Source organism: Watersipora subatra, chromosome 6 (genome assembly GCF_963576615.1).
Source record: "Watersipora subatra chromosome 6, tzWatSuba1.1, whole genome shotgun sequence".
Lineage (NCBI taxonomy): Eukaryota > Metazoa > Bryozoa > Gymnolaemata > Cheilostomatida > Watersiporidae > Watersipora > Watersipora subatra.
This window is the reverse complement of record NC_088713.1, coordinates 2,212,637-2,240,092: the sequence shown is the minus strand read 5'-3', so window position 1 is coordinate 2,240,092 and position 27,456 is coordinate 2,212,637. Positions and strand designations below refer to the sequence as shown.

General features: G+C 35.2%; 1 protein-coding gene across 1 annotated transcript; it reads left to right on the top strand.

The window, feature by feature from the left end:
* The first annotated feature begins 2,413 nt into the window (after positions 1-2,413).
* On the top strand, positions 2,414-27,134 carry LOC137398853 (uncharacterized). Its single transcript, XM_068085027.1, has 12 exons — positions 2,414-2,493; positions 11,802-11,905; positions 12,733-13,058; positions 13,498-13,636; positions 16,246-16,407; positions 16,681-16,895; positions 16,995-17,111; positions 17,619-17,795; positions 18,815-18,959; positions 22,523-22,668; positions 23,474-23,670; positions 26,799-27,134. The coding sequence occupies exons 1-12, from the start codon at positions 2,471-2,473 to the stop codon at positions 27,127-27,129; spliced, it is 2,082 nt and encodes a 693-aa protein (XP_067941128.1). The 5' UTR covers positions 2,414-2,470; the 3' UTR covers positions 27,130-27,134.
* The last annotated feature ends 322 nt before the right edge of the window (positions 27,135-27,456 follow it).

Genomic DNA, 27,456 nt, shown 5'->3' with positions numbered 1-27,456 from the left:
CCAGTTAAAACTGGTAGTCATGTCCCTGCGCCATGAGAGATTGTCATAAGTAATCACTTTGAACACAATTGTTCTTAGATGCGGACAAGTGGTTGCATGGCTGAATTGGCAGTATTTGGGCTCGATTCCCCTGCGGTGCAATTATTTTTCCTAACGCTTTTTGAGAAGCTTCGGACACTGCTTTGATTATAGCAAATGCTATTTGAAGTTAGCAATCTAGTTAGTGCCTCTCACACTTGTTTTAAATTATCCATGAAAAACGTGTCAGATAGTAGTTGTATCTTATCTTGGTCACTGTAATGCTTGACTGGCTTTGTAGATATAAAATGCGGGTCTAATAAAGCTAGGTTGGGTCTCTGACCTCTAACTTATGCCATCTAGCTAGACAGCAAAGTAACTTCACTGAGTTGGATCATAGCGTGAGTTGGTAGTTTTTGCAAATTAGACTGCTGTGTTTTCAACTGAGAAAAGATATCTTTAAAATTTTAGGCGTGACTGCTATAAATTTTAGGCATGAAATATATTATAAATATTTTATCATATAGACAATCCTATAATCTTTTAATCTATAAAATCTATCAAATCTTGAAGAATTTTTTATATAATTGTTTATAATATGTAGTAATTATGTAGGATATTACACTATGCTACTATATACAGTTTTATACTTGTAATAGATTCTAATAAGTCTGATTATATTATAGTGAGAGGTGATGCAATATATTAAAATAAAATAAGAATGAAAGCATATTATTTTAAATAATGAGTTTTTCAATAGCATACAATAAATAATTTAAATATAATATAAATATATAGATTTATTATTTTATAAATATAAAAAAATATAGAACAAAATAATACTTTTACAATACAGCATGATATAATAAAATACAAATGAATAAGTAAGATATAATCTTGTAAAACCGGGTATAATGCAAAATGATATAATATGGCTGTCTGTTGGGAACCTACAAAGATGATAGGTTTGACCCAAGAATGCATCTTAGCGATGCATGCTTGAGTTGAGCAGTATGATAAAAAAGGGGTGACCCAGTTCTCAGTATATACCACTTCTGGAACTGTTAGATTAACCTGAAGGGATGCTTTTGTAACACGTCCAGTTTGTCAGACACGTACAAACAGACACAGACAAACACGTCCAGTCTGACAGAGCCAGGTAGCCATTTTACTTGCCCAATGTGCGAAGGACAGAGGTGTATAGTTAATGTGCCTGTGTTGTCAGTGTGGTACATGGGGCCACCAAATTATGGTCTAGATCTGAAAGACCCAGCAATTAGGGTTGAAAGCTTGCTGAGACCTTTTTGTCAGATTGGCATTAAGCAGGACTCGAACCACCAACCCATTAGTTGTCAGTCAAAGGCATTACCACTAGGTCACCTTGACACCCTATACAAAATGATATATTATAATTGAACAGATAAAATATCATACAATATAATATAAAATAGGCCTACTATACTGCAATATAATAATCTCCTAAAGTATAAAACATAATAGCAGGATAAATAATAATGTGTTACAAAATATTATAACACATTAAATATAATAAAGTAATAAGGCAATATAATAAAATATAATACAATTTTTCTTACAATTTTATATAATATAAAATAATATGAATCTATTTATTTTTGGCATGTATATCCATAAAATGAGGTTTTACCTAATAAAGGTGTTATACTAACAATTCATTTAAACTTTACTATAATAAGAGCCGTGGGTGTTCATTCTGTTCAAAGCCACACTATGAGCATTAGGAAAGAATTGCCTCGCACGGGTATTGAACTCAGATATTTCATTTTGCAGACTGACGTACTACCAACTGCACCACTGGACTACTTTCCGGAGTTGCAGAATAATTGTGCGTGTAGTTATTACACATGATGATCTCTCACTGCGCATGGATCTGCCAGCGAACTAGGATAACATAATAAGTTGAAAATGGTTGAGAATCTAATTTTCAGTTGGTATTATAACATAATAAGTCTAAAATGGTTGAGAATCTAAGTTGCAGATAAAGTATTTCACCATAATTCATATTAGATATCGTATATTAATACAAATATGACTCTTTCTAGAGTAGAATTTATCCAATCCTTTTCATATCACCTAGATGTTTTAAAATGATCTGAGCATGTATTCTTGTTTTGTCTTTAAATAAAATAGTCGTAGTGTTTTCTAAATATTTGCGCGTTCATCAGCTGAGGAATGCGGTGTAAACGAAGCGTGGAAACTGATGAAGAAAAGGCAGGGCTAAGTGTCATGCTTGGACAAAGCATGCGTTTTATAGTCGGCTATTCATTGCCATACAATAGCTATGTATTGTATTACCTGAATTGATTTTAGGATTTCTTATTAAGTTTCTACTAGGCTGTATGACTAATCAGCAAGCTTTCTATTGAGTGACAAGCGCGAGCAGGTTGCTGTGAAACTACGGGAAGATGTCATCATGATAAAGAGCAAAAAACTCAGGTAAGATGGCTATTAAGTGATGGTTAGTGCTTTTGCTGGTGTTTTTCTCATCACTGCCAAGATTGGCAGCAACGCAGGTTGAGTGATGCCTGTAACAGTTGGCTTATAGCTGGCTTGTTCTATCTGTTACATTCTAAATGACAACTTTGTGAACAAGCTTACCCAATTAAATTCAACTATCTATCAATTTATTTTATCAATAATTTAGATTAAACCTATTGCATCTACCGACAAACTTACACCTGCACTACTGGTCACCCAATTTTAGACCCATTCATGTTAACAAAATTTGCATAAGGCACATACACAATTCGGGGGCAGTAAAATAGTTTTCATGATGTTTTGTTTTTACTTTGAGCTTAGACTTGATCGTAACATTGTTTCACCAGCCAGTGCTGATAAAAACAAATCAAGCTGTGTGGGAAAATAGTAAAAAATAATAATACAGTCAACCCCTTTACTGCTTATTCGGACATCACTTCCCACCGACTTTCAATGGTTTGAACAACGTCTGGGGTCCGAATGGTTGTTCGATGCTGCCATGTTTTTCCAAAGAATGACAACTCTGAGTGACAGGTGGCGCTCCTGACAGATAACCCAAGCAGCGAATATGCTGGAGTGTTGTACTGTAATTTTCATTTGTAAATATTGCTGTTATCAATATTAGACTACACCTTATTTCAGGTATAACCATATTATACTTATGTGTACTGTATATACATATTGTACAGTCTTGTATCCTAAGATTGTGAGATAATATAGATGGTTTAATGTACAGTGCTATACAAAACTCAAAGTCCAGACTTTTCCCATGTTTGGACATGGCTCAGTAAGATGTAGGATTGTTTGAAATAAGACTGTATTTAAAAAAGAGATTCCTAAAATAAAAGTATATTTTAAATGTATGCCACCCAAGATGTTTATATCTGGTGTAATCGGTGGTTTTGTTTGTGGGGCGTTGCTATAAAGTAGATGGTTGGATCTATGGAATAGTCTGTTAGGTTACGTTAGATAGCACAGGTTTAGACAAACCGAGTTCATTGAACCCAATGACCTCTAATCATTGGTCACAACTCTTCATCAAAGACATCATATAAGATTTTATGTTCTGTTTGAAGTATGCAAATTAACAAACACTCTGAACTTCCTGTTTTACACGTACTGTGATCAGCAGCTGAAGTAGTTTGTAAGCAATTAAATGGTAACGCTTGTCTCAAGTGACTAGAGTTGGAACGAGACAGGTTTTTTAAGTTAAAGACAAAACTCGAGGCACTGTCTTGTAAAAATTTGAGACACGAGACAGTAAATTAATGAGCATTTGGGGATGTTTTTACTATACAAGGACTAGCGCTCTTGATATATGAAATTGATAAGCCTCTTTTAAGTTGAATTTTCTCCTGGTGTAAACGATTTAAATACCACATTCTAATAGCATTATGCATGTATTTTTTGTAAACAAAAGTGACACAAACTGCTCTAAAATAGCGAAGTAATATATTTTTAAGAATTTTGAGCTTGATTGATAATAATTATTATAAATATATTGCTTTGTACATGTATATTTTTACATACATTGAATAGGTGTTACTTTATATATATAGATTTGTTGTTACCGCGAGAAGACGTCTTCTTCTGCAGCCATGTTTTAACTGCCGTGCGCAGGCGCTTTAGTTCTATTTCCTGTCTTGAGTTTGGCAACAGTTAGTTCGAGATAAGATCGATCCAGGACGAGACAGGTCGATACTTGAAATGTCTCATGTCTCATTCCACCTCTACAAGTGACTTCAATCATTAAACAAAACTCATGCGTAACGAACCCACTTTAGAAGCATTGGGATTAGTGTCGAATCAATGCTGATGCGTTTTAAAGATGCACTTGCGCAGAAGTTTAGTAGATTTTATTAAGTGTCGATCTTTATCTATTATTTGCAATTGTTTTTGATATTTGGGTGAACTAACTGCCAGGATGTTTCAAGATTAAAATCGACAAAACTTGATTACTGTTGAAGCACTCAAATGAAGTGAAAGTGTAATCGTGACATCTATAGTTGCGAAAAGAATGACAGAATAAAAATGCATAATGCTGCCGCTTGAACACAAAAATCGATAGCGACTATATCAACGATAGCAGCAATTGCAACTAGTAGCGTCTTTGTTGCATGTATCTATTTTTAGGTGTTTTAACTGCGAAAAAGTTTTGTTGATTTTAACCTGGAAACATCCTGGAAGTCAGATCACCTCAAACATCAAAAACAATCGCAAATGATAGAAAACTATCGATACTTTCTAATATAATCTAATAAGATTTTGCGCAAGTTTATCTTTAGAATAGCTGAGAATCTTACCCTAACCACTTGTGTGCTATTGCACCCGCTTGGCTGCTTTCCCCGTTGGTTGTTTACTGAAGATACTCTGAGGCTATAATAAGTTAGATCTATGGTCAAATGACACGCGTTGGATGAGGGAATGCAACACTACAAACAGTAGTTTGTCATAAATATATGTTCATATAGATCTCTTGATGTTAGCCTCATGTTTAATACTCTTGTTAATAACATGTGCCGTCTTATGAAGGCTATCTATGACTCGCTGATTTGGTATCACTAATTTTAATACTAAAAAGGAAGGTATAACATATTGTTTGATAATTTCTGCTGAGTGTATGCATGCGCATGTGTGTGCATGCGTCTGTGCGCGTGGTGCGCGTGGTGCGCGTGTGCGCGCGTGTGTCCTTTACATGTTTTTGGAATGATTTAACCAAAACTTCACAAGCATTCGCTCTGTGTCTTCTGCCAAAATATTGCATTTCCGACCTCAATCTGGCTCATGAGAATCGGCTCTCAAACAGCCACCTGAGACTATCTGAATGACAATGGAAAAAATCCCTGACAATGCCGGGCTTATCACAAGCATTGTTTAAAGCTTTTCAAACACATAGAACTATGCTATGAGGAGAAGTGTGTACATAGCTATTGATTCATAACGTTGCAACTCTCCGGGAAACTTTTGATATTGCATGGTTGGAATTTCTTTAGACGCTGAGACAAATATCTGATAAACTTCTACATGTATGTTATAAGCAAAACTTAATGTATGTTAGATTATGGAAAGGTTGAGCTAGGCTGTATTGCACATTGATTTGACAGAAAATGAACTTATAAATATGTGAAACTAAGGCAAATGGATTAGCATATCAAGGCTTGTTCACACCATATGACCTATCTCGACAATGATGCCCACAATACTGCGGTGATCATCTCTAATGTCAATATAAACACTATCACAAACCCATTCGCTTTTTTATCAGCAAATGTTTTGTTTAAAAATACTTTGTTTTTCCTTTTAATTGTTTTCAAAGGTACCTCTGTGTTGCTGCGCGCTTGAATCAAATACTAGTCCTGCTGCAACTATCACAAACAGAAATACATATATTACATTGCGCGACAGCGAATCACTATTGCTGAAATGATGCACATTGTACAGGCTGTCGTTAACTAATTAATGCTTGGCGAATGAGACCCACCACATCGATGCAATCGGTTTACGGAGCATAATTATAGTCAATGATGCATACCGAGAGGACAACTCCGACGGTGTGAGCCAACCTTGAGTCAGGTGATAAGATCTAAATCTTACAAGATCTATGAGGGTCTATGGAACAATTACGAATGCTTCAAAAAGAATTCAAATACAATCCATTTAGTTATCAAATGTAGGCCTAGTTCTCTTATTATAATCAATGCTAGCCTGTTGTTGCCAGAAACGCCTACAAACTAATGTTTACAGAAGGTGTAAGCGTTCTAGAAGGCTGTTGGGTTATTACTATTTGATGGTTGTAGTTTTCAAATCAATGTTTAATCTACATGTTACACGGTATGCTATCCAAATCGATGTTTTGCTGCCTTTTAAGTATAAAGGCGGCTCAAGACCTTAGTTTACTTAAAATACTAAGTCGTGAGTCAGGAGACGTTGCATATTGATTAAATTGATTCTCTCGTCTCGAGGGTCATCTTGTCACCTTATCATATTACATTTACTATTTAGACACACGCTGTTATGCTAGCAAACATGATTTCGGTACGGGCTGGTGATGTATAAGGATTTAAGCTACTTCTCTTCTCATGCAGCTATTAGATATTTTCATAGCGAAATGAACTAGTTGCGTCACCTGTAACAACCAGATCTTCAACGACGTGTCAAGTTGTCTTGGCCAATTATACCAAATATACCTTTAACAATTTTGGCAAGACATCTCTGCTAGCTATACCAGCTACATCGTTAACCATGTTGGCAAGACGTCTCTACTAGCTATACCAGCTACATCGTTAACCATGTTGGCAAGACGTCTCTACTAACATAGACATCAATTACTAGGCTTTCAACGATACGCATGATGAGTGTTTGGAGTTGTGCGCAAGTTGAATTACCGTGCCATTAAGTGTCTCAATGAACATTTGCAAGATGCCCATTTAATGCTAATAAAATACTAAAGAGCATCGCTATTTATCGACCTGTAGGGTCAATAAATAGCGATGCTCTTTAGTATTTTTACCAAAGTGCTAGCATTGGTAAAAATAGGTAGGTGTCTACCTACCTGTAGGTGTCTACCTACCTACCTGTAGGTGTCTACCAACTAGACCATCTATATATTTATAGTTCACATGTTCAAAACCTGTAAACTAATAATTAAAATTGTCATGCTTATGGTTGGAATGTTTGCACTTGGCATTTTTATGATTGACATGTTTAAATCTTGTGTATTTATAGCTTATCTTTGCAATTGCGTACAGTCAAAACTGGTATGTTTATAGCTGGCATGTTTTTAGTCAACATGTTTTAGCTGAAATGTTCATAGTTGTCACGTTTATAGCTAGTGTGTTTATAGTTGGCATTTTTACAGTTAACGCAATTACTATTTGCCTGTTTGTAGATACCATTTTTGGAGTTGATGAATTTACAGTGGTTATATTGGCAGTATAGCAGTCCAGTTTTTTCTCTTTCTCTGCTGCCACACATCTCAGTACGCGTTGCCGTTCTAGCGTTGTTCGTGATGTCATCCTTACTATTGCCAGCAGTTTCTGTTATAAATATATGTACAATAATCCTTCTAAAGATGCAAAATATAGCAAAAACTGACGTAATTTTGCCAGGAAACTGGCCAGATTAATTCCGTGCTACAATCAATAATGAATCAGTACTATAAAATGTTGCTGTTGCCAAACATATTCAACCATCTACATTTAAAATTTGAAGCCTATCTAAGGAGTTCCATAGCTGCAAATGGCAGCAAACTGAAAAATGGCACTAAATATGTTGGCTTCTCCTAATCTATCAACCTCTGCATGCCTGATAGACGTTGTCACAACTATATTAGATAGGCAGAAAGCTTACCTACATTTCAATACTTTGCAGACCGTTTCTTTTATACAAGTCGTCAGTGTGTGTAGCCTACAATTCTTCTAAACTGATTATAATCTCAGGCTACATATAGTTTTACGGTGCCCTGTAGAGGTATGAACATCCCATTTTCTTCTACGAATCTTATATGCTTCAATGTTCATTTATGTTCTATTCAAAACATCGATTTATTTATTTCAATTCATCAAAGTATTCAATATATTGATATATTTCAATATATTCAACGTTCATTGCATACACTAAGTGTTCCAAATGTTATAAAACCTCTAGTAATTTTTTCATACACCTTTGGGGTAGGGGGCATGAATCCTAACATTACACATTTACTTCCATCCTGCCTTTGCAATTCAGTAGGCTGTCGATATTTACCAGACAATTATGTCAGTCTTAAATACGCTCTATGTAGTTAGTCTCCATAAATTTAGCCTTATGACTAGGCTGTGAGGTCTCTCTTTTTTTCTTCTTGCAATCAATTGATACAACTAAGGCTGTCTATGGCTATGGCTTGTGTACGACAGTAAATATCCAATCAACTAAATAACAAGCAGTTGTCCGCTTTGAGTTTGCATTCATCTGCCTTCCTTTTCAATTTCTCTTACGACATCTTAATAGCGGAGTTTAGACTTCTCTTGAACTCGTTTACCATCACATAGCTCCGGGTATAATAGTTGACGTAGAAACCGGTCTTGTTTCATTCTGTGTACAAGACCCAACCTTCTCTAACGCTTCAATAAGGATGCCAGACACTAATGATAAACCTGTCGTTTTTAACCATTTGTATGATTGGGATCTTGTCCCACTTGATGTTCATGATGTCACTCAAATGCCTCATCATCACAACGTGTAGTTTCTTCAGTTGAGCATGACAAATTGTCCAGATCTCTTCACCAATAAAGAGAGGCATTTTATAATAGTTAAAGAAAGCAATGAATGGGATGAAAGAGATGTGGTCATGTTCTATCATATGTTATGGATAACAAACTTCAAGGAGTTTTTTTCAATTTTTTTTCATAGGCATCATTATCCTGTTCAGCCCATATTTATTTTTCACTGTTGAATGCAGGTTTCAGCAGTTTCCTTCTAATATAACCTCGCTTCTCTTTTCCCAAATGTTCTCTTCCAAAACCATTCTGTTTCATTTTTCCATTTTTTATATGCTTTCCTCAAATGCATATAACTTAAACAACAATAACCTGCTTCGAATTAAGAAAGCTAGATATTTGTACCGTGGAGGAGGTCATATTTCTTCAGCAGTAGAAGTAGTGTAAATATAGTGGTACATAGCTCGTAGGCAGCTTGCTGCTTTTAAGTATAGCAAACTATTACTCGTGGATAAATACTTTATTTACAAGCATTGAAAAGCATCGACAAATGTATGCTTGCTAAGCACTTAGGCTCGTTGACATTGTGAGTGATCCAATTTAATTGCCTTTAAAATAGCCTTTATGTATATGTAAATGCTAACATAACACATCTGGAGTTTGAAGTATTTGAAATCGATATTCGGATTCCTTCAAAGTGGAATTAAAATTCTAAAACTGCAAAAATATATTAATTTTACTCTTTCAGTTTGCTTTCATCCTTTTGCTAACTTGTGAATCTGTGAGCAGCGTGATGACAACAAAGGGGTATTTTGATAAAGACACTCTGGTCTGATTTTGATAACAGCGCACTGTCTCATTTGAAGATGAACGTGCACAAAACTTTAGTAAATTCTGTCAAAAATAATCAATTTTTTTCTATCATTTCTAAATGTTTTTTATGTTTGAGCTGATCTGACAGCTAGGATGTTTCAAGGTTTGAACTTGATCACGGCTAAAACCCTCAGGTGAAGCAAAAGTGTGATTGATGATGTCAATAGTTACAAATCAATCAATCATCTAATAGGTACAAAGATACTGGCAGAATAGAAAAATATAATGCTGCAGCTTGGATAGCAATAGCCAATATCAACTATAGCAAGAATAGTAACTTCTGATGTCGTTTCGCACAAATCTTTCTTTGGAGCATTCTAACTGATTGCAGGTCAATTTGTCGGCATTTTGTCAATTTTGACCTTGAAACATTCTGGACGTCAGATCATCTCAAACACCAAAAACAATTACAAATGGTAGAAATATGTTTGAGATGCTTTTTGAGAAGATCTACTAAATTTATGTGCAAGTTCATCTTCAAATGAGACAGCACGCTGTTATCACAATCCGACCAGATTGTCTTTATCAAAAGACCCCTTTGTTGTCACCACCCTACTCACAGATTCACAAGTTTACAAGATAATGAATTTAAACAGAGAGTTAAATTAAATATACTTTTTACAGTTTTAAAGTTTCAATTCCATTTTGAAAGAATCTAAATAGTAAATATCGCTTTTGAATACTTCAAAGCCGATATGTTTTATGTTGGCGTCTGCAAAAACATAGCAGCCATTTTAAAGGAGATTAAATCAAACCGCATGAAATGTCAACGAGACTAAGTGCTTAGCAAATATACATTTGTTGATGCTTTTCAATGCTTGTAAACAAACTATTCATCTACGAGTAATAATTCGCCACACTTTAAAGTAACAAGCTGCCAGAACTATAAATTCAATCCAGTTCAGTCTAAGAATGTTTTTTTCTTTTAAACAATAAGTATTACAATTGATCTTTTGCAGTCACATTAACATAAAAAGCTCGTTTTAAATAGAATTTCTGAGCTGGATTCTGCTAGCTTATCTACTCTCTATTTGCTAATTGCTGTTTGCTAGTATATATTTGCTAATTGTCCCTTTGTTATATTCTACATGCTATTTAAAAATTACCATTTGGTAAATTCTGATTGCTAATCACTACTTGCTATTTCATACTTGCTTCTTGCTATATGATGTTGGTATATTTATAATTAGTACTTATGCACACGGCAGCATCATTAAGTTGAAATATAAATAAGCTAGAGATAGTTTGGCTTATGCCTAGTAAAATGTTTTTCTGAAATGAATTTGGTAATCCTTGCTTTTGTGAGCAAACTTGCATGTTTACACTGCTCAATGAATCACTGTACTGAATGGATACAGGTGTTTCAACCCGCACAAACTAAAAATATTATTTGTTAGTTAAATATTTTAGTAAGCGTTAACTATTTGAAGCAGCTAGCACTTAAAACAATTTAATTAGTGATAGCTTTGATCCTGAGCTTTAGTTAAACCTGACACTAAAATGGAAAAAGTACTTTTTTAACACAATATTGGCTGAAGCACATCAGTAAAAGGCTATGATTGACAAGCAAATTAGTTGCAACAAGGAATTATCACAGTTTATCGACACAAACTTAAATTCTAGTCACATGTAGTGAGTCGATTAGTTTTGCACCAAAAAAGCGTTTGCGATTTTCTCCATGCTCTTCCAAAATAATATTTGGTGTCTTAGTATGTTTAGAACTTGGAAGTGAAAGAATTTTAGATTCAGTCAAACAGTATTTTTAGCTCATGTGATCAAAAAACTCATGGAACTTTTTAGTGGTTGAGATCTACTAAAGATGCCAGCTTGGCAGTCTATCAGTTCATGTTGGTACTCTGAAATTTTGTCAAGTAGATAATGTAGTTCACAGTTTGTGGCGTGTCAACGGGAGTGAATGCTTCAAGAATGTGGCAAGCATTCTGTTGAATCATGGCATTTTAAAAACAGCATTTAAAACAAGTTCACCTTATTTTGTAAACAGCTTTGCCACTCCATTTATCTGAATGAACATAACTAGTATGCCAGCTGCATACACAGCAAGGAAACGGAGTATTGTAAAAATGCAAATGAGGGAAAAATGATGTCATTCTTGTTGATTCGTTGATTACAAAAGTTTGAAAATGTTTGCCCCAAATATTGGATTATAGCATTAATGCCGTTATTGGTGTTTTGTAGGAATTATGCTCTCCTGTTGACAAGTTTTGCTGGACTCATAATTCTTTATATCGGTATAGCCAGTGACGCTGACTCTAAGCTTGTTGAAGTTTTCAATCAATCAGGTGAGTGCTGATGATAGGCAAATGCTGATAATGGGTGAGTGCGGGTGATGAGTGAGTGCGGGTGATAGGTGAGTGCGGGTGATAGGTGAGTGCGGGTGGTGGGTGAGTGCGGGTGGTGAGTACGGGTGATGGGTGAGTGCTGGTGATAGGTGAGTGCGGGTGATAGGTGAGTGCGGGTGATGAGTGAATGCGGGTGTTGGGTGAGTGCTGGTGATGGGTGAGTGCGGGTGATGGGTGAGTGCTGGTGATGGGTGAGTGCTGGTGATGGGTGAGTGAGGGTGATGAGTGAGTGCTGGTGATAGGTGAGTGCTGGTGATGGGTGAGTGCTGGTGATGGGTGAGTGCTGGTGATGGGTGAGTGCGAGTGATGGGTGAGTGCTGGTGATGGGTGAGTGCTGGTGATGGGTGAGTGCTGGTGATGGGTGAGTGCGAGTGATGGGTGAGTGCTGGTGATGGGTGAGCTCGGGTGATGGGCGAGCGTGGGTGATGGGCGAGCGCGGGTGATGGGCGAGTGCAAAAGCTGTCTTATTTTTAGTAAAATTATGGTGGGACATGACTTGAATCCTAATACTTCATCTGGACATCCTAAATGTTCATCCTCATATGTACTCCTTACATGTACATCTTCATGCGTATCCTCTACACACATCTTAATGTGTATCTCTTAAATGTACATCGACATACAAGGAACTTTAGACAAACATGATTTGAGGCATCACTAGGTTTTACAACTGTGAGGTTGACACTTTCTTTATCATTGTGTGGTGTGCTAACCAACTGGCTCGAGGAAGACATACATACTGTAGATATTTAATGTTCTGGTTTCAGATTCTCTCCCTTTGCAATACTTGGTCCAACAAAGTAGATTACTAAGACAGACAGAATTTGAAGCCAACAAAAATCCTAAAACTAGTTCGTCTTCTACTACAAGCTCTACCACTACCGTGAGACCACCCACAACTACCCCTACACCTAAGTACAATCATACGATAGACAACGAGTATAGGAATCCATTGATGACAATATGTGAGGCATATGAAGGTCTCAGGGCAATACCAGGAAGTCAAACTTATGGACCCTTTAATAGAACAGAGACATATGAGAACTGCAGAAGGACCTGTGGTCTCCATGACAATACATACGCTACATTGGTGGTATGCACATTAGTAGTTGAAATGGCAAATGTAGTTGGCTCAAAACTGCTTTTCATCTGTAGGATTAGAAACTAAGTATACTTGAAAAAAGGTAGAAAAGAAGGTTTGGTTTCAAACCTAAATTGCTAGTTATTGTGAAATGCAAAAAGTGGAGTTGCCATATAGCAGTAAACCATTCTTTTGATTCAGTTTCCAACAATGTCAGAGTAGGGTGAGAACAATTTAACCACTAGACTAAAATTTTACGATTTTCAATATGCCATATTTTATGATATTACAAAATCTGGTCTGCTACAATTTTTTTTCCAAGGATGTAGGGTTTATTTAAAGCATCAAAATACAGCATCTATGTATAGAAGTATTTCCTATAAACTCCTTTAAACCGGTAAAATTGTTAGTTAAACCAGAGATATACATCAAAAGGCTCATGTTGTTGTAGAAAGGCATCTGTAACTGCTTTGATCTTGACTTTAACAACAAAGAGCAAATAGATCTAGAAAGATGCGATGCTACCTGCACATTATCTCAGCCTGAGTGCATCACGAGGTTTAAGAAACACTCGATAACCATGAGAACGGGTAAGTCTTGCCCTTCTAAGAAGAACAAAGCCTTTGATTAATAAGATAACAGTTAGAAATAAGACAAGAGTTATTGTCACATGAGCCTAATGCCAAAAACACAGGCTCAAAACTATGCATATAAAATAAAACTTGTAATACGTACTCCAAACTGCCAGCTGTTTCTTTTTTATTTGGTCTCATCAGTAAATTCTAAATTCGCATGAAGGACAAACCCTTGCCATGATATCAGGAAACATACATCATTGTTGTTCTGTCAGTATTATGTGAATTATGACAATAATTATGCGCATGAATGGATAGCTCAGCATGTACTGGATAAGAATATTATGTAAAACTAACTGATATTTGCTTTATTAGTTTGATTTTGGTACAATGTGCACTGCTCAGCACAAAGGGGTACAAAAATCCAAAACAACTTTTTTCTAATTTGTGGAAAACACAACTTAATTTGACATAATTTTAGAACATAGCTATATAAAAGCTAATTGGTGGTGTCTTCAAGTTCCTTTAGAGTATTTCTACCATCCTATTACTTGGTATGACATCATAAGCCTAGACTGACCTGGTGGGATATAATGGGTGCTCATTAAAGATATTTTATTACTGGAGAGCACTTTTGGGGGTAGACGGAAGTTCTTAAAAATTTGCTTTTCAAATATGTATAGTATATATGGTCTGAGATTATAGGGAAAGAGAGTTAATGCCATAAATGTAAAAGATTATTATGAAATTACCAGGCGGTCCCATTATTATGATCACCGCTGTATAGATTTACACATTAAAATATATAGACATACTTATGTGAGGACAACTAATTGGTGCAATGGATACAATAACACCTACCCTAGGACACTTATATTTCGCTAGTATTTAGGTTCGTGAGTAGCATACAGAGTAAAATTTTGCTGCAACTTAATTTTGCAGCTCTGATGAGTGTAAAAATATAGTGATGTGAAAATAAATGCAGTGGAACAAACATAATTAGATTCCTCAGGTTCGGTTCACCAATGAAAAATTTTTTCAATTTGGGACTAATTTGTAATTGTGAACCGCAGGTAGAATTGTGTGGCTGAGATCGATAATGCAATTTGATCGCTTGCTGCCATTTGTTTCTTGGACTTTCAATGAACAAAGCTATTTATTTCTGCGTTTTCGCTCGTTCGTTATGATAGTTTAGTTTCGCTCATGAAATTTTCGCGAGAGGATGACTCCGCAAAAACGCGAAAGTTAGATGAGGCGAATACATAAGTGTCCTAGGGTACATATTGATTGTAGCTTGTTCAAATATTGGCAAAAATCAACACAAATAAGTTTCAGAAAAGTGTGTTGATGGCTAGGGCTAAGTTCGTGAGGTCAGTGCTCAAACCCTCTGGTCTCTGGTAGGAGACCCGAGCTTGAGTAGGCGTAACCATCCACTAACCATCTACTTGGGTTAACCAGTTGACTGATTAGAGGTTAACTGACTAACTGAGTTAAGCCTAACTAGTTGACTGGTTAGAGGTTAACTGGCTAACTGAGTTAACCAGAGTGAAGAACCAATTTTTTTGTATATACATTAGTACTCTGGGGATTTGGTGTGCCATAATATATTGGCGGGTATAATAACTATACATACAATGATCCTACAAGACTAATGTGTGGTTCGCTTGTGCAGAGAATAGTGTGCTTGATTGATATAGTGAAAGCCGTGTATGAGAGCCATGGCTTCAGGCAGACGGACAAATACGGCTCCTATTCTACTAAGATATACAATTAATATTACTAAAATTCCGGCGAAAGCGGAAACTACAACGAAAATATAATTTCTCTGGAGTAAAATAATAATAATATGGTAAAGGTGTGAAGGAATTTTCTGGCCTTCACTTAAGCATGATCTAAAATGTTGCATAAAGAGGAGAGAATGGAAATTGAGAAAAAAAATGATCTCATTCTTATTGATTCGCTGGGAACAAAAGTTTGAAAATGTTAATTTGGTATGGTATTCGTTCGCTTTTATTTAGGAAGGAAAATCGATTAGTTGAGGAGCTTGCGACTACCGCTCCACTCTCTTATCGAGCATGCTCCCTTTATATACAATTATTTACCCATTCTGAATAGTAGAATCGAGTAAAGAAAAATCAACTAACAATGGAAACAAATGGAATCGTTAATGCGTTGGCATGGTCATAATACACTAACATTGTAATAGCGATAAAAAATAAACGAAGGCCAAACATAACAGCGATATAATGTAATGAACAAATTATTATGATACAATAAAAAGATCAAACACAACAGGTAAGATATACACATATGGGAATATTTATAGGAATAAGAAAATCATGGCTCGGCCTTCACCACAAGGGCAAAAAATTCCTTAAAGGTCACTACTAATCTGTTTCGTGCAACCGCGCACTTCAGGTGCAAAGTGGTAACCGCTCTTCACCTGAAAAGTGTGTTTCACGGTTTTCTCTAGGACCAACTACTTCCTATATCGAGAGTATCTCTCAGAAAAAAAACAGACCCATTGTTTTGTAAAATTCAAACTGCGTAGCAATAAGCAAAAATTATGGATAAAAATATTTTCTAATTTACAAAGTAGACCAATGCTATGCTCAAATTAACAGGCTATAAAGACGGTAATGTGGAGTGGACGACTTGGATGAACATGAAAGACCTTGGTCTCAAGGTCAGATATCGCGGGTGTCCAAGGACGCGGTTTCTGTCAACAGAATGTGTACCTGAATATGAAAGAAAAAACACAACTGAATCGACAATAAGCAGTGAAAGTAAGTAGCTAGCGAGAGTAAGTACAACTTATCTTACTTGTGAGAGTGAGTATGACTTATGTAGTTATTAAAAGTAATTATTGCTTATTGAAAAGCCATTTACATGAGAAATGAGCAAAAAGATGTCATGCTTGTTTGTATAATTGAATCTCCACGAAAACCTATAAAAGCAAAATATAAACTTTAAACAAAGTCTTTCAAAGGTTGGGTGACTGCTGAGTTCATTGTAAATATAAATTCTTTAAAAAAAATATTTTGTTGTCAATATTTTAGTTGGGTCCAAGCTCATTGGTTGCTTTACTGCAAGAAGCATCGTGACGTCAGAGCTATCAAACACTATATTCCACCAGACGTTCTACCAGCAGAAAAAGCATAAAAATCAACTACATTACTACCTCACAAGAGATAAACTGCATAAACTTTGTATAAATTTCTGCAGTATTCATATATCTACCTACGCTTTACTCTCTTCAGAGTCATCTTCTAATGTAAGTATTGAGATGCCATTTATAAATTTTGTTTTACAAGTTGAGAAACAAAAGTTTTGAGGTTGGCAATTTTATCACAATGGTTTTTGTTTGCTGCAGGCAAACAGAACTTGTCATTGCACAAACAACTTACTGCAAAGTCAACCTACGGACTCCTGTGACGGGCTAGGGTTTGTTGCTTATTGGCTACCCCCTACCCTTCCAGTCAAGCTGAAGGTAAGAAAGAACAAGCTGCAACGAAACACTAAAGTGTTTAGCTTTAAATAAATAAGTTGACTATACCTTGACCTATGCTTTGGTACTTGGCTAAATTCTTCTCATTTGACCTCATGTTCAGAATCTTTTTTTGAAGTTTAGCATTTATAGAATTTGTTAAACTCTCAAATCACTTTAATCTGTAGCTGCTCAATGTTTCAGCACATTAGCTAATCTATATTATTAAGAAACCTCACTTTGGCTTTATGAATGTGTCTGTCAGTCTGCAAAAACGCAATGCATTTCCGTATTTTTAACTGATTTTCTTTCAACTTCTAATACATATGTTCTGTGCCTTCACCATGTCGCCAAGATAGTTTGGCTTCAAGATTCTATCTGAGTACTGAGAACTAGCTTCTTCAGTAACCTCAACAAGCTATCTAATTTGAAATGAAATAAATTCTGACCATTGTCGAGCTTACTGCCAATGGTTGACCAAGCTTTTCCTTTGTTGTCTCTTTGTTGCAGTTTTCTGGAGAGACAAAAAAGAAGGGCAAAGTGCTAGTCCTGGGCAGGTATAGATCTGGCTCATCCATGACACAGTCCTTCTTTTCACGGTTTCCTGATTCGTTCACTGTATTTGAACCTTGCAAGGTCATGCACAGGCCTCCTGGTAGTAAACCCACCGAAAGGGCCCTTTTGGCTGTAAGTTTCTCAGAGACTCTTGCCCATGTAATTTCTACTATGGAAAGTGCAAAACCGCTGTCAGCAATAACTACATTGTTGGAATGGGTGTCAAAGTTATGCTGAAGTAAATAGAGTCTTGCCATTCTATCAAAACCTATAACCGGGCTTCAGTCATGTTTGTTTGACACCTCAAAAGAGAGTTGAACCTTACAGCTCCGTATATCACAGTCTTTTCCAAAACACTAGAGTTTGAAAAAATCTGAATTGTTTTAAAATAATGTAATCATTACAAGTTTAACGCTGAACTTCAAAATTTGTGCTTGTTTCGGCTTTTTGCTCTACTCCTCTGAAAAGTGATTTTTTACACATAAAATTCTTTCAAAAAGATTTTTGGCACTTATTTAAACAATATTTGCAACTGTATTATCTTATTGTCAGCAAGCCGGAACAATTTACTAGGTAGTTGTTCACTTGTCTATTTACTAGTTGGTTGTTTACCAGTTGGTTGTTTACTAGTTAGATGTTTACTAGCTAGTTGTTTACTAGTTGGTTGCTTACTACTTAGTTGTTTACTAGTTGGTTGTTTACTAGTTAGTTGTTTACTAGTTGGTTGTTTACTAGTTAGTTGTTTACTAGTTCGATGTTTACTAGTTAGTTGTTCAATAGTTGGTTGTTTACTAGTTAGTTGTTTGCTAGTTGGTTGTTTACTAGCTAGTTGTTTACTAGTTAGTTGTTTACTAGTTAGTTGTTTACTAGCTAATTGTTTACTAGTTGGTTGCTTACTAGTTAGTTGTTTACTAGTTGGTTGTTTACTAGTTAGTTGTTTACTAGTTAGTTGTTTACTTGCTAGTTGTTTACTAGTTGGTCCTTTAATAGCTAGGGGACTAACTGGTAAACAATCTAGTAAGTAGTTCATCCAGTTTTCTGGCTACAGAAAACATAAAGGTTTCCCTCTCCAAGTTCTTAGCAACTCTCAGCTGCTGCACCTCAATTCTAAAACCACATATCACGTCTGATACCAATGCATCTGTTGCAAGGGACTAGAAGCTTTCTACAACTGTGATGTTTTCAAGCTCCCCCTATATTTCCACAGCACACAATTTGTGCGTTGGACAACCAGCATGTTAAACCAAAGAGGCTCTGACAACAATTACATGGCTGATATTCTTGAATGCTTCGAATGTGAGTCTATCCATTTATATACAACTCTGCCCTACCTGAGTGTAGTGCTCTGTCTCAAATACTGTAGAGACAGAACTAACGATTTATTTAAATAAAAACGCTGTTTTCGCAATAGAACTATTTTGATTCATATAAATACAGGACATTTACTGCAGTTGGAGGTTTTGTAATCAGTAATGTATTTGATAAAATTAAGTTGAAATAGTGTATCGACAGTAGCAATTCGTTAAACATTTTTAGATTAACCCACTCAGGCCTGTTCCCGAATACCTCGGGAAGAGTTGTGCTCTCCAGGGCCCATTCCCAAAGTACTCGGGTTAAACTTTGATTTGCTCTATTGCTTAGCTGTTTAGGTACATCGGTTTTATTTATTCATCAAACGAAGTTTAAGAGTCTGGGCATCATTTTGATACCAAATATGTGATTGGACAAAAAAGTTTTAACTAACAAATTATGTGATAGATATCAACTGTTTTGGAAATTGGATGATCGCCATTTTGGAAAAGGTTTATCCGAACGATTGCAAAATTTTTAAGTAAATTAGATGCGGTAATCAGCTCAGGGGAAGAAAATAGCAACAAAAGTAATGTTCAAGAAGAAAATGAGAATTTTCTGATGGAAGAAGGTAAGTTTTATGTGGCTATTTATAGAATTTTACCGAAAAAAAAACGATAAAAAGCCGAACTTTTTTTTGTGAATTTCTAACAAACTTTATTCTAACAGTGTAAGATAGGGATTTTTTTCATGATACACATGATTATAACATTTTCAATCCAATAAAATTTAGATCTTTTTGCAGCATGAACTCATCACTGTATTACCCCATAATAAACAATAGTTTTATGATTTCCTTGTAGAACTACAAGATAATAAAAATTTCTTATTTCATTTATATCCAATTGTTCAACCCACAATTAGTCAAGCATATAGTTCTCAACCTCAACATCTACTATAAACTAGCCCCAACCACTAGGCTCTAATATTGGTCGATAGGGGACACTTACCACAGTAATCATCTTCATGACTTTTTCTGTTTATATTTACAGTATCAAAAAATATTTGCAATTTGTATTACCAATTGTTAGCTGCAGTAGACTACTTATTTTCAATTTCTTATCAGGTATTTACCCTGAAAAGCTACTAAAGCACAATTTTTTTAGGCTGTATCATATTTGCTACATGAAGGTGAAGACAGTCAAGGGCTTGTGAGTGATGATGCCGTTGATGATGAGCCTAGGGCTTAACACCAATATCTGATGAATACTGCATCAACTAACTTATAATGGCAGCAAATATGCATGTGTAGTTGGCATCAAATAACTCTCACCGTGTCATAATTTTTTAATGAACACACCCTTATTATACATGTATATATTGTTTCGTTTTCATGCATATTCATTTTTACTGTATTTTTTACAATATATTTTACTGTATTTTTACAACTATTTTTTTTGCTGGTAATTGATTGTCTGTTAGCTGGTAACTTGAGTATTTTTTATGCATAATATATTCATAATAACCTCTGCAATGCATTTCAATATAAATTAAGAAATTGTTTGGTTATATAATTGATAAAACTGTCAGTGACGTAGTGTTGGTTAGAAGCTAGTAACACCTGTTCTATTGCTCGGAATTGAGAAATCTTTTTTTTATTTGCTGCTGATATAGTTTGCTACCAATCTAACATAGGTCCAACAATGTCAGTATCAAAAAACTGCTTGTGAGCTGCTACGAAACATGAAAAACAATTTTGATAAAAAAGAAGTTCACAGAATTATTAGAGATTGTGGTCAGTAGAGTTTGTAAAGGTGCACAAAGATTTATATCACATTGTAGCCTGGAATGTCTTTGTTAAGCTGCAAAAAACAAATCAAGATTATTTTGAAAAGAACTCTAGTTATACTCAATTTTGTGTAGCTCTATTTTAATTGTAAGGCAAGTGAAAAATTAATTGGGCTGGGGGAGCAGTCAACCAATAACTAATTAGTCCTGAATGGGTTAAAGCAACAACCTAGAGACATGCTTTAAAAATTGACTTGTTAGATGATCTACTTTGAAAACTCTCATATAAAAATTTATGAAATAGGGTTTTAGTTCTGCTAATAGAACAAAAGATTATTAGCTAAACTCATCAATGGTTCATTGGCAATAATTATATTTCAGAGAGAAATGTTGTCTAAAGTATGCCATACAAGAATCATAAAAGGGCTAAAGTTAGTCAATAAAATCAAATAAATGGTTTCTTATTTAGCGTTTTAAATACCTATCTCTGTTAAAAGAACAGGTATTTGTTAAGTCATTACTAAAGGAGCCAATGATTCCAAAATATTTGTTAAAGGTTTAATAATAAACAAAAAAAACATAAATGAATGACTCGGTTTGACAGCAAATTATTATATTCCTTAGTTAATTTAACCAAAATTTAAAGAAAGCTTTAATATAAAGAAAGAAAATTTTGAAAGAAACCCAAACTTTTATGGTAAAACTAGTCATATGAGTGTGTAGAAACTAAAATTCAGGTTGCTGCCAGTATACCAACAATGACAACAGTGTATACCAACAATGACAACAGTGTATGCCAACAGTGACAACAGTGTATACCAACAATGACAACAGTGTATACCAACAGTGACAACAGTGTATACCAACAGTCACAACAATGTGTACCAACAATGTGTACCAACAGTGACAACAGTGTGTACCAACAGTGACAACAGTGTGTACCAACAGTGACAACAGTGTGTACCAACAGTGACAACAGTGTATACCCACAATGACAACAGTGTATACCAACAGCGACAACAGTGTATACCAACAGTGACAACAGTGTGAACCAACAGTGACAACAGTGTATACCAACAGTTACAACAGTGTGAACCAACAGTGACAACAGTGTATACCAACAGTGACAACAGTGTATACCAACAGTGACAACAGTGTATACCAACAGTGACAACAGTCTATACCAACAGTGACAACAGTGTATATCCATTTCTACCGCATGTCATAATGCTTCAAGAAGTTCAACTTTGATTCCAACTGCATACCATAGCATAGCTCTTACACCTAGCAAACCCTAGCAAACCAAGCTCTCGGATACCTAGCATAGCTTAGTATACCCTAGAATAGCTAGCATAACCCTTTTGATTTGCTGTTTTCTCAGCATCATTACTAATCCCTGTTTGGTAGCATTATAGCCAGAAGGTAATTTCTAAGATCAAATTAAGCAGGTAAAATTTAATGTTGAATGATTTTGCACTTTCCAAGTTGTAATAAGTCACAATTTATTGAGAATAATTCCGCGTCTGCATTGTAAAAATAGTACTACTAGTGTGTACTTTTATGCTATAAGTGAGTTTATTTCTAATACTTCTTGAAGCACAATTCATTTATATAAATAGTTAGATTAAAATCATGATTACTTTAATAAACTTTAAGAAACACATCTCATTTCTACAAATACATATATCACAAAAAAGACACTATTTTAATAATTAAACTTCTAAAGACGCAGCTAGTTTCCCAAAAAGACAACTAAATATGCTTTATTTCTAATATTGCAGCTTTGCAGAAGACCGATTGTGCCCCATACTGGCTAGAGGCTTGCCAGCGCTCAAGCTTTCTCAATGTCAAGGTCATCCGAGTTTTCTCTATCTCAGCAATAAAAGAATTCACAAAGAAGAATAGTGACGTACAAGTATTACACCTGGTAAAGTAAATCTTTTTAGGCATTATTGCACATGCATTAACTATCTGATTCCTGTTTGGTCAATAAGCCTCATGTCTGACTCAAATTTAGTTGTCTGTCTTCCTGCCTGAGGCTATTTTAGACCTCCAATATCTTGCATGGTTTTAGTTTGGTTAGCTGGTTTTTTATCAAAGACCGGTGCGCCATTGGCCATATGCGATTTGCTAGTAGATAGGTTATATATTCTCTATTTTCCTTCTGAAGTGCCTATATTCATTCATTCATTTCTTTCTAATTTTGTTCTAGACATTCTCATCAATCTGAATCAATTTGAATTTTTATCATTTTCTTACTCCCTATTACTCTGAAATATACTTACATCTGTCCATAAACGCCCTCGAATTCATCATCACAATCTACGTATTAACTCCTGTGTCTATGTCCCGTGTATATGGACAGATTTAGGTATATTTCAGAGTAATAGTGAGTAAGAGAATAATAGAAATTTAAATTGATAAGACTTTTTAGAAAATAATCAGAAATAGATGAATGAATAATAGGTATTTCAGAAGGATAATACAGAATATAACTTATCTACTGGCAAATCGCAAATGGCGCACCGGTCTTTGATAGGTTTGACATATGATTCCCTTTTCGACCTCTAGTTTCATTTCTGATTATAGTGTAGACTTCTGACATCTTGTCTGATACTAATTTAGCCATTTCGTGTCATATCCGATTCTTGCTTAGTCATTTTCAGTCTAGACCTTTTCAGTCTATAAAAGACTAAACAGATCGTATAATATCTGTCTGTGTTTTACTTTAGGTGAGAGATCCACGCGCTTTGTTGTCCGCTCAAAGGCTCTATGGTACACAAGACGACCCTGCTGAAGTTTGTAACCAAATGGTTTCTGCGGGTAAAATGGTAAAAGAGATGAAGAAGGAGGGAGTAAAGAATATTCATGAGGTATTCTATGAGGATATGGCAATGAACGCTAGTCGCTCTGGTGCAAGAATATACAGGTCAGTTAACAGGGAATTATGTTACGATTACTTTCTATCTTATTTGTGAGAATTGTAATATTTTTAACCATAAGTTACATGAAAGCTTTTTTATTACATAATGTATTCTTCATGGTTGGTAAAAATACAGGTATCTGTGTTTTGCAAGTCCATTTTTATGCCTTGTATAGTGTAACATTGAATTTAAACTAAGTAATATTGCAACCGGTCTTTCATATGTCTATCGGCTTACATTTTGAAATGTTATTTGCCTTTTTAAGAAAAGGTAGATTCAACTCACAATGCTAAAAACTCAATAAATGTAGTTGTCAGCAAGTGTATAAACCAAACATTTTAATAAAAACGGTGTATTGTAATTATGACTACTTCTATAATTTAATATCCAACTGAAGGTGGTAAGTAAGCTGTGAGACAAACTTGTCATGTAGTACTGATAATATTATGTTTCTAACATTAAAATGTGCACATTTCACCAGTCTATAGCATTGTCGAATTGCTGAAGGTTTCTGTAACTAACGTAGAAGTGCTGAAAAGTAATCGTTTCTTTTTTGCCGATTTCAAAGTAGCTGACATTTTAGACACTTATAATGAGTACTTAGGTATTCTAACTGATGTCCAAAGCAGTGAGAGTAAAGGAAATGACGATGATATTTTTCTAATGATTCTTATAAGATTATTAAGGTTTTTAATTATAAGAATAATTATTCAATTCTATAAGATTTAATTATAAGAATGGTCATTCGAATTTACAAGATCGAAGTATGTAGTGACCGATGTTGGGCAATATGTTACTGTTATTATTTTTTTCTAAATAATTTTGTTAAATAGATTTTCTAAAAGTCTAGATAAATATCACAACTTCTTGATATTGGTTGCTTGCTTGGATAATGATATTGCTTGCTTGCTATTGGTTACTGGTTGGTTGCTTGACGTTTTGAAATGTAAACAAAATTGTGCATCGGTTTTCTATAACTGCTGTATTACTATATTAATAATATTGGTTATTATAGTAATATCAATGCATTTTACTTCTAATATTGCATTTCTCCTATTGCAGGGGCGAGATATAAACATATAATCTTTTCCTTTCATTATTGCTGTTTGTTGTACATAATAACACCCAGTACATTACAGCTACCATTGCAGTTATCCTATTGCACTGCAGTGCCATTTGACTGCTAATATTGCATTTCTCAACTATCATTATCCTTTATTTTTTTCGATATCACTTTGGTCGTGGGCTTTATGACAGGGGAAATTCTAGTAAGTGAAATATTTGTATTAACATCTACATGACATTTTACCTCAATCAAAAAATATTGGCAAACAAAGTGCTCTATTGTGAACTATTGTGAACATAAGGGATCATAACCAGACATAGCGTCTCGACTAAACTAGTATGAGACACACAAACTAAAAGTAAACCAAGATCAAATGTAAAACCAGCCAACTAAACTAAAATCCCGCAAAATTTCAGACTTCTAAAAAATACTCGGTGATAAAACTAAAGGCGTAAAAGAGAGTTACCCTAGGACACTTATGTATTCGCGGCATCTAACTTTCGCGTTTTTGCGGTGTCATCCTCTCGCAAAAGTTTCATGTGCGAAACTAAACTATCATAACAAACGAGCGAAAAAGCGAAACTAAATAGCTTTGTTCATTGATACAGTAGAATGGAATTTTATAACGAAATTTATTTTAACGTTTTTAATGACTACTATAGCATCATTAAAATATAAACCGACAAAATAATTTGACTGTCAAAATTTATTACGTTATTATTTTGCAATTATTTAGGATTATTTTCCCATTAGGAATGATTTATAATGATAGGAATTTGATGTCAATGCACATGCATTAGTTAGCGTTATCGTTTGCTGGGGACATCAATCAATGCAGTGAGCACCGTGTGTTGAAAGAAAATAAGACACATGCACTGACACTCGCAGTACTACACAAGCAGCATGACTCTGGAAAGGTTTGGATTCACCACTGACACCTCTTCAATAACTTGTAATTTTTGAGATTTGTTTTGTTTTAAGTGATGTGACTGACGAGACGTTTTTAAATAAAATAGGCAAAACATGACCGCAGTTAATACGCTCAGAAAAAAAACATCTTTTTCTTTTGAGCGTTTTAACAAAGATCAATTTTGCGGATTTTATTTTAAGTTCATTCGGAGGCTTTTACGCTTTCGATGGGACACGGCCAAGCAGGTGATTGATAAAACTTAATCTTTTGCAAACCTTTATAAAAGTCGTTAACAAAAATATTTTGCCTCTGATGATGATAATAATGATGCCTAAGAACTACTAGAAGTTGATGTTTGTCTCTATGGCTTGGAATGAAGTGATATTCTACAGCGATAAAAATCGCGTCCATGGCCGTTGGGCAAATAACTTTTCGAATAAATGATGTTGAGGTCGAGTTATCTGAAGGAATTTATCATTGCGTTGGAACTGACCAAACAAATCCGTTTGAGTTGACCTTGTGTTTGAGATGAAATGTTACGTTTTATCTGAGGGCGAGTTTTTCGAGTTGGACTGTACTTACCGTAAAAAATTCCCAAAAAGTTGGGGCGGCTCAGCTGGCCAGCTGCCCCAGTAAAAACTGGCCTGTTGATAGTCCAAGAAACAAATGGCAGCAAGCGATCAAATTGCAATATCGACCTTGCCCACACCATTCTACCTGCGGTTCACAATTACAAACTAGTTGCAAATTGAATTTTTTTTATCGGTGAACCGAACCTGAGGAATATAATTATGTTTGTTCCACTGCATTTATTTTCACATCACTATATTTTTGCACTCATCAGAGCTGCGAAATTAAGTTGCTTCGAAATTTTACTCTGTGAGCTACTCACGAAACTAAATACTAGCGAAATATAAGTGTCCTAGGGTAAGCATGAGACAAGTTGACTAAAGCGTTATTTATATACAAACAAAGGTTTTGTACCAGTTTTATTCTCTTAGCAAAGATATGATAAGGTCTTACCTGAAAAGAATTGTCACCTCTTTTTGCTTTGTTCCCTAAATCTTGCCTAATGCACTTTACGTCCTTCAAATATCATAAAAATGATACCTCAAAATACTTGCTGTAAGATTGTAGTGGACTTCTGGTATTTTTAGGGAACTCGGATTTGAAATGCCACAAGAAGTAGAGGCATTTCTCAACCGTGAAGATATTCAAAACCTGGAAGCCTTGCCAAAGAGTGTCAGCGAGGTTGTGGTGCTCGATGACCCAAAATACCACATTTATCGATTTTTAGAGCGATACACTTTGGTCGATATTCTAAATATTGATGGAAACTGCACCAACGTCTATCGTCAATGGCCGGGGCACTACAGAGATTTCAACACTGTCATAGCAAAGCACGGTGCAGAAATAGAAAAGTTTATATCCGCGAGACGGCCATTTCTTGCGCAATATATTCGTCGAATGAGAAAGTCTCCACCTTGACCCTGTCCAAAGCGACTACAAACAACGACAACACATTCCAGTCCTTCTAAAATGCTCACTCCTAGAATGCTACTCAACAGATAATATATAACTAGTTGCATTTTTAATTGAAACTATGAATATAAGGGACATCATCAACAAAACATTCACCTTCAAATTTCCTAAGGAATTATGTAGAAGAAAGGCGATGTGGTTATTTTATATATATATTTGCTGGATAAATATAAAATGTATACAGTTACTTAAATTTAGTAAATCTATAAAAATACAGAGCTTTTACAATTGAGCAAATTAGAAGTCATGTTTACAACTGAGTCATTTAGTTTA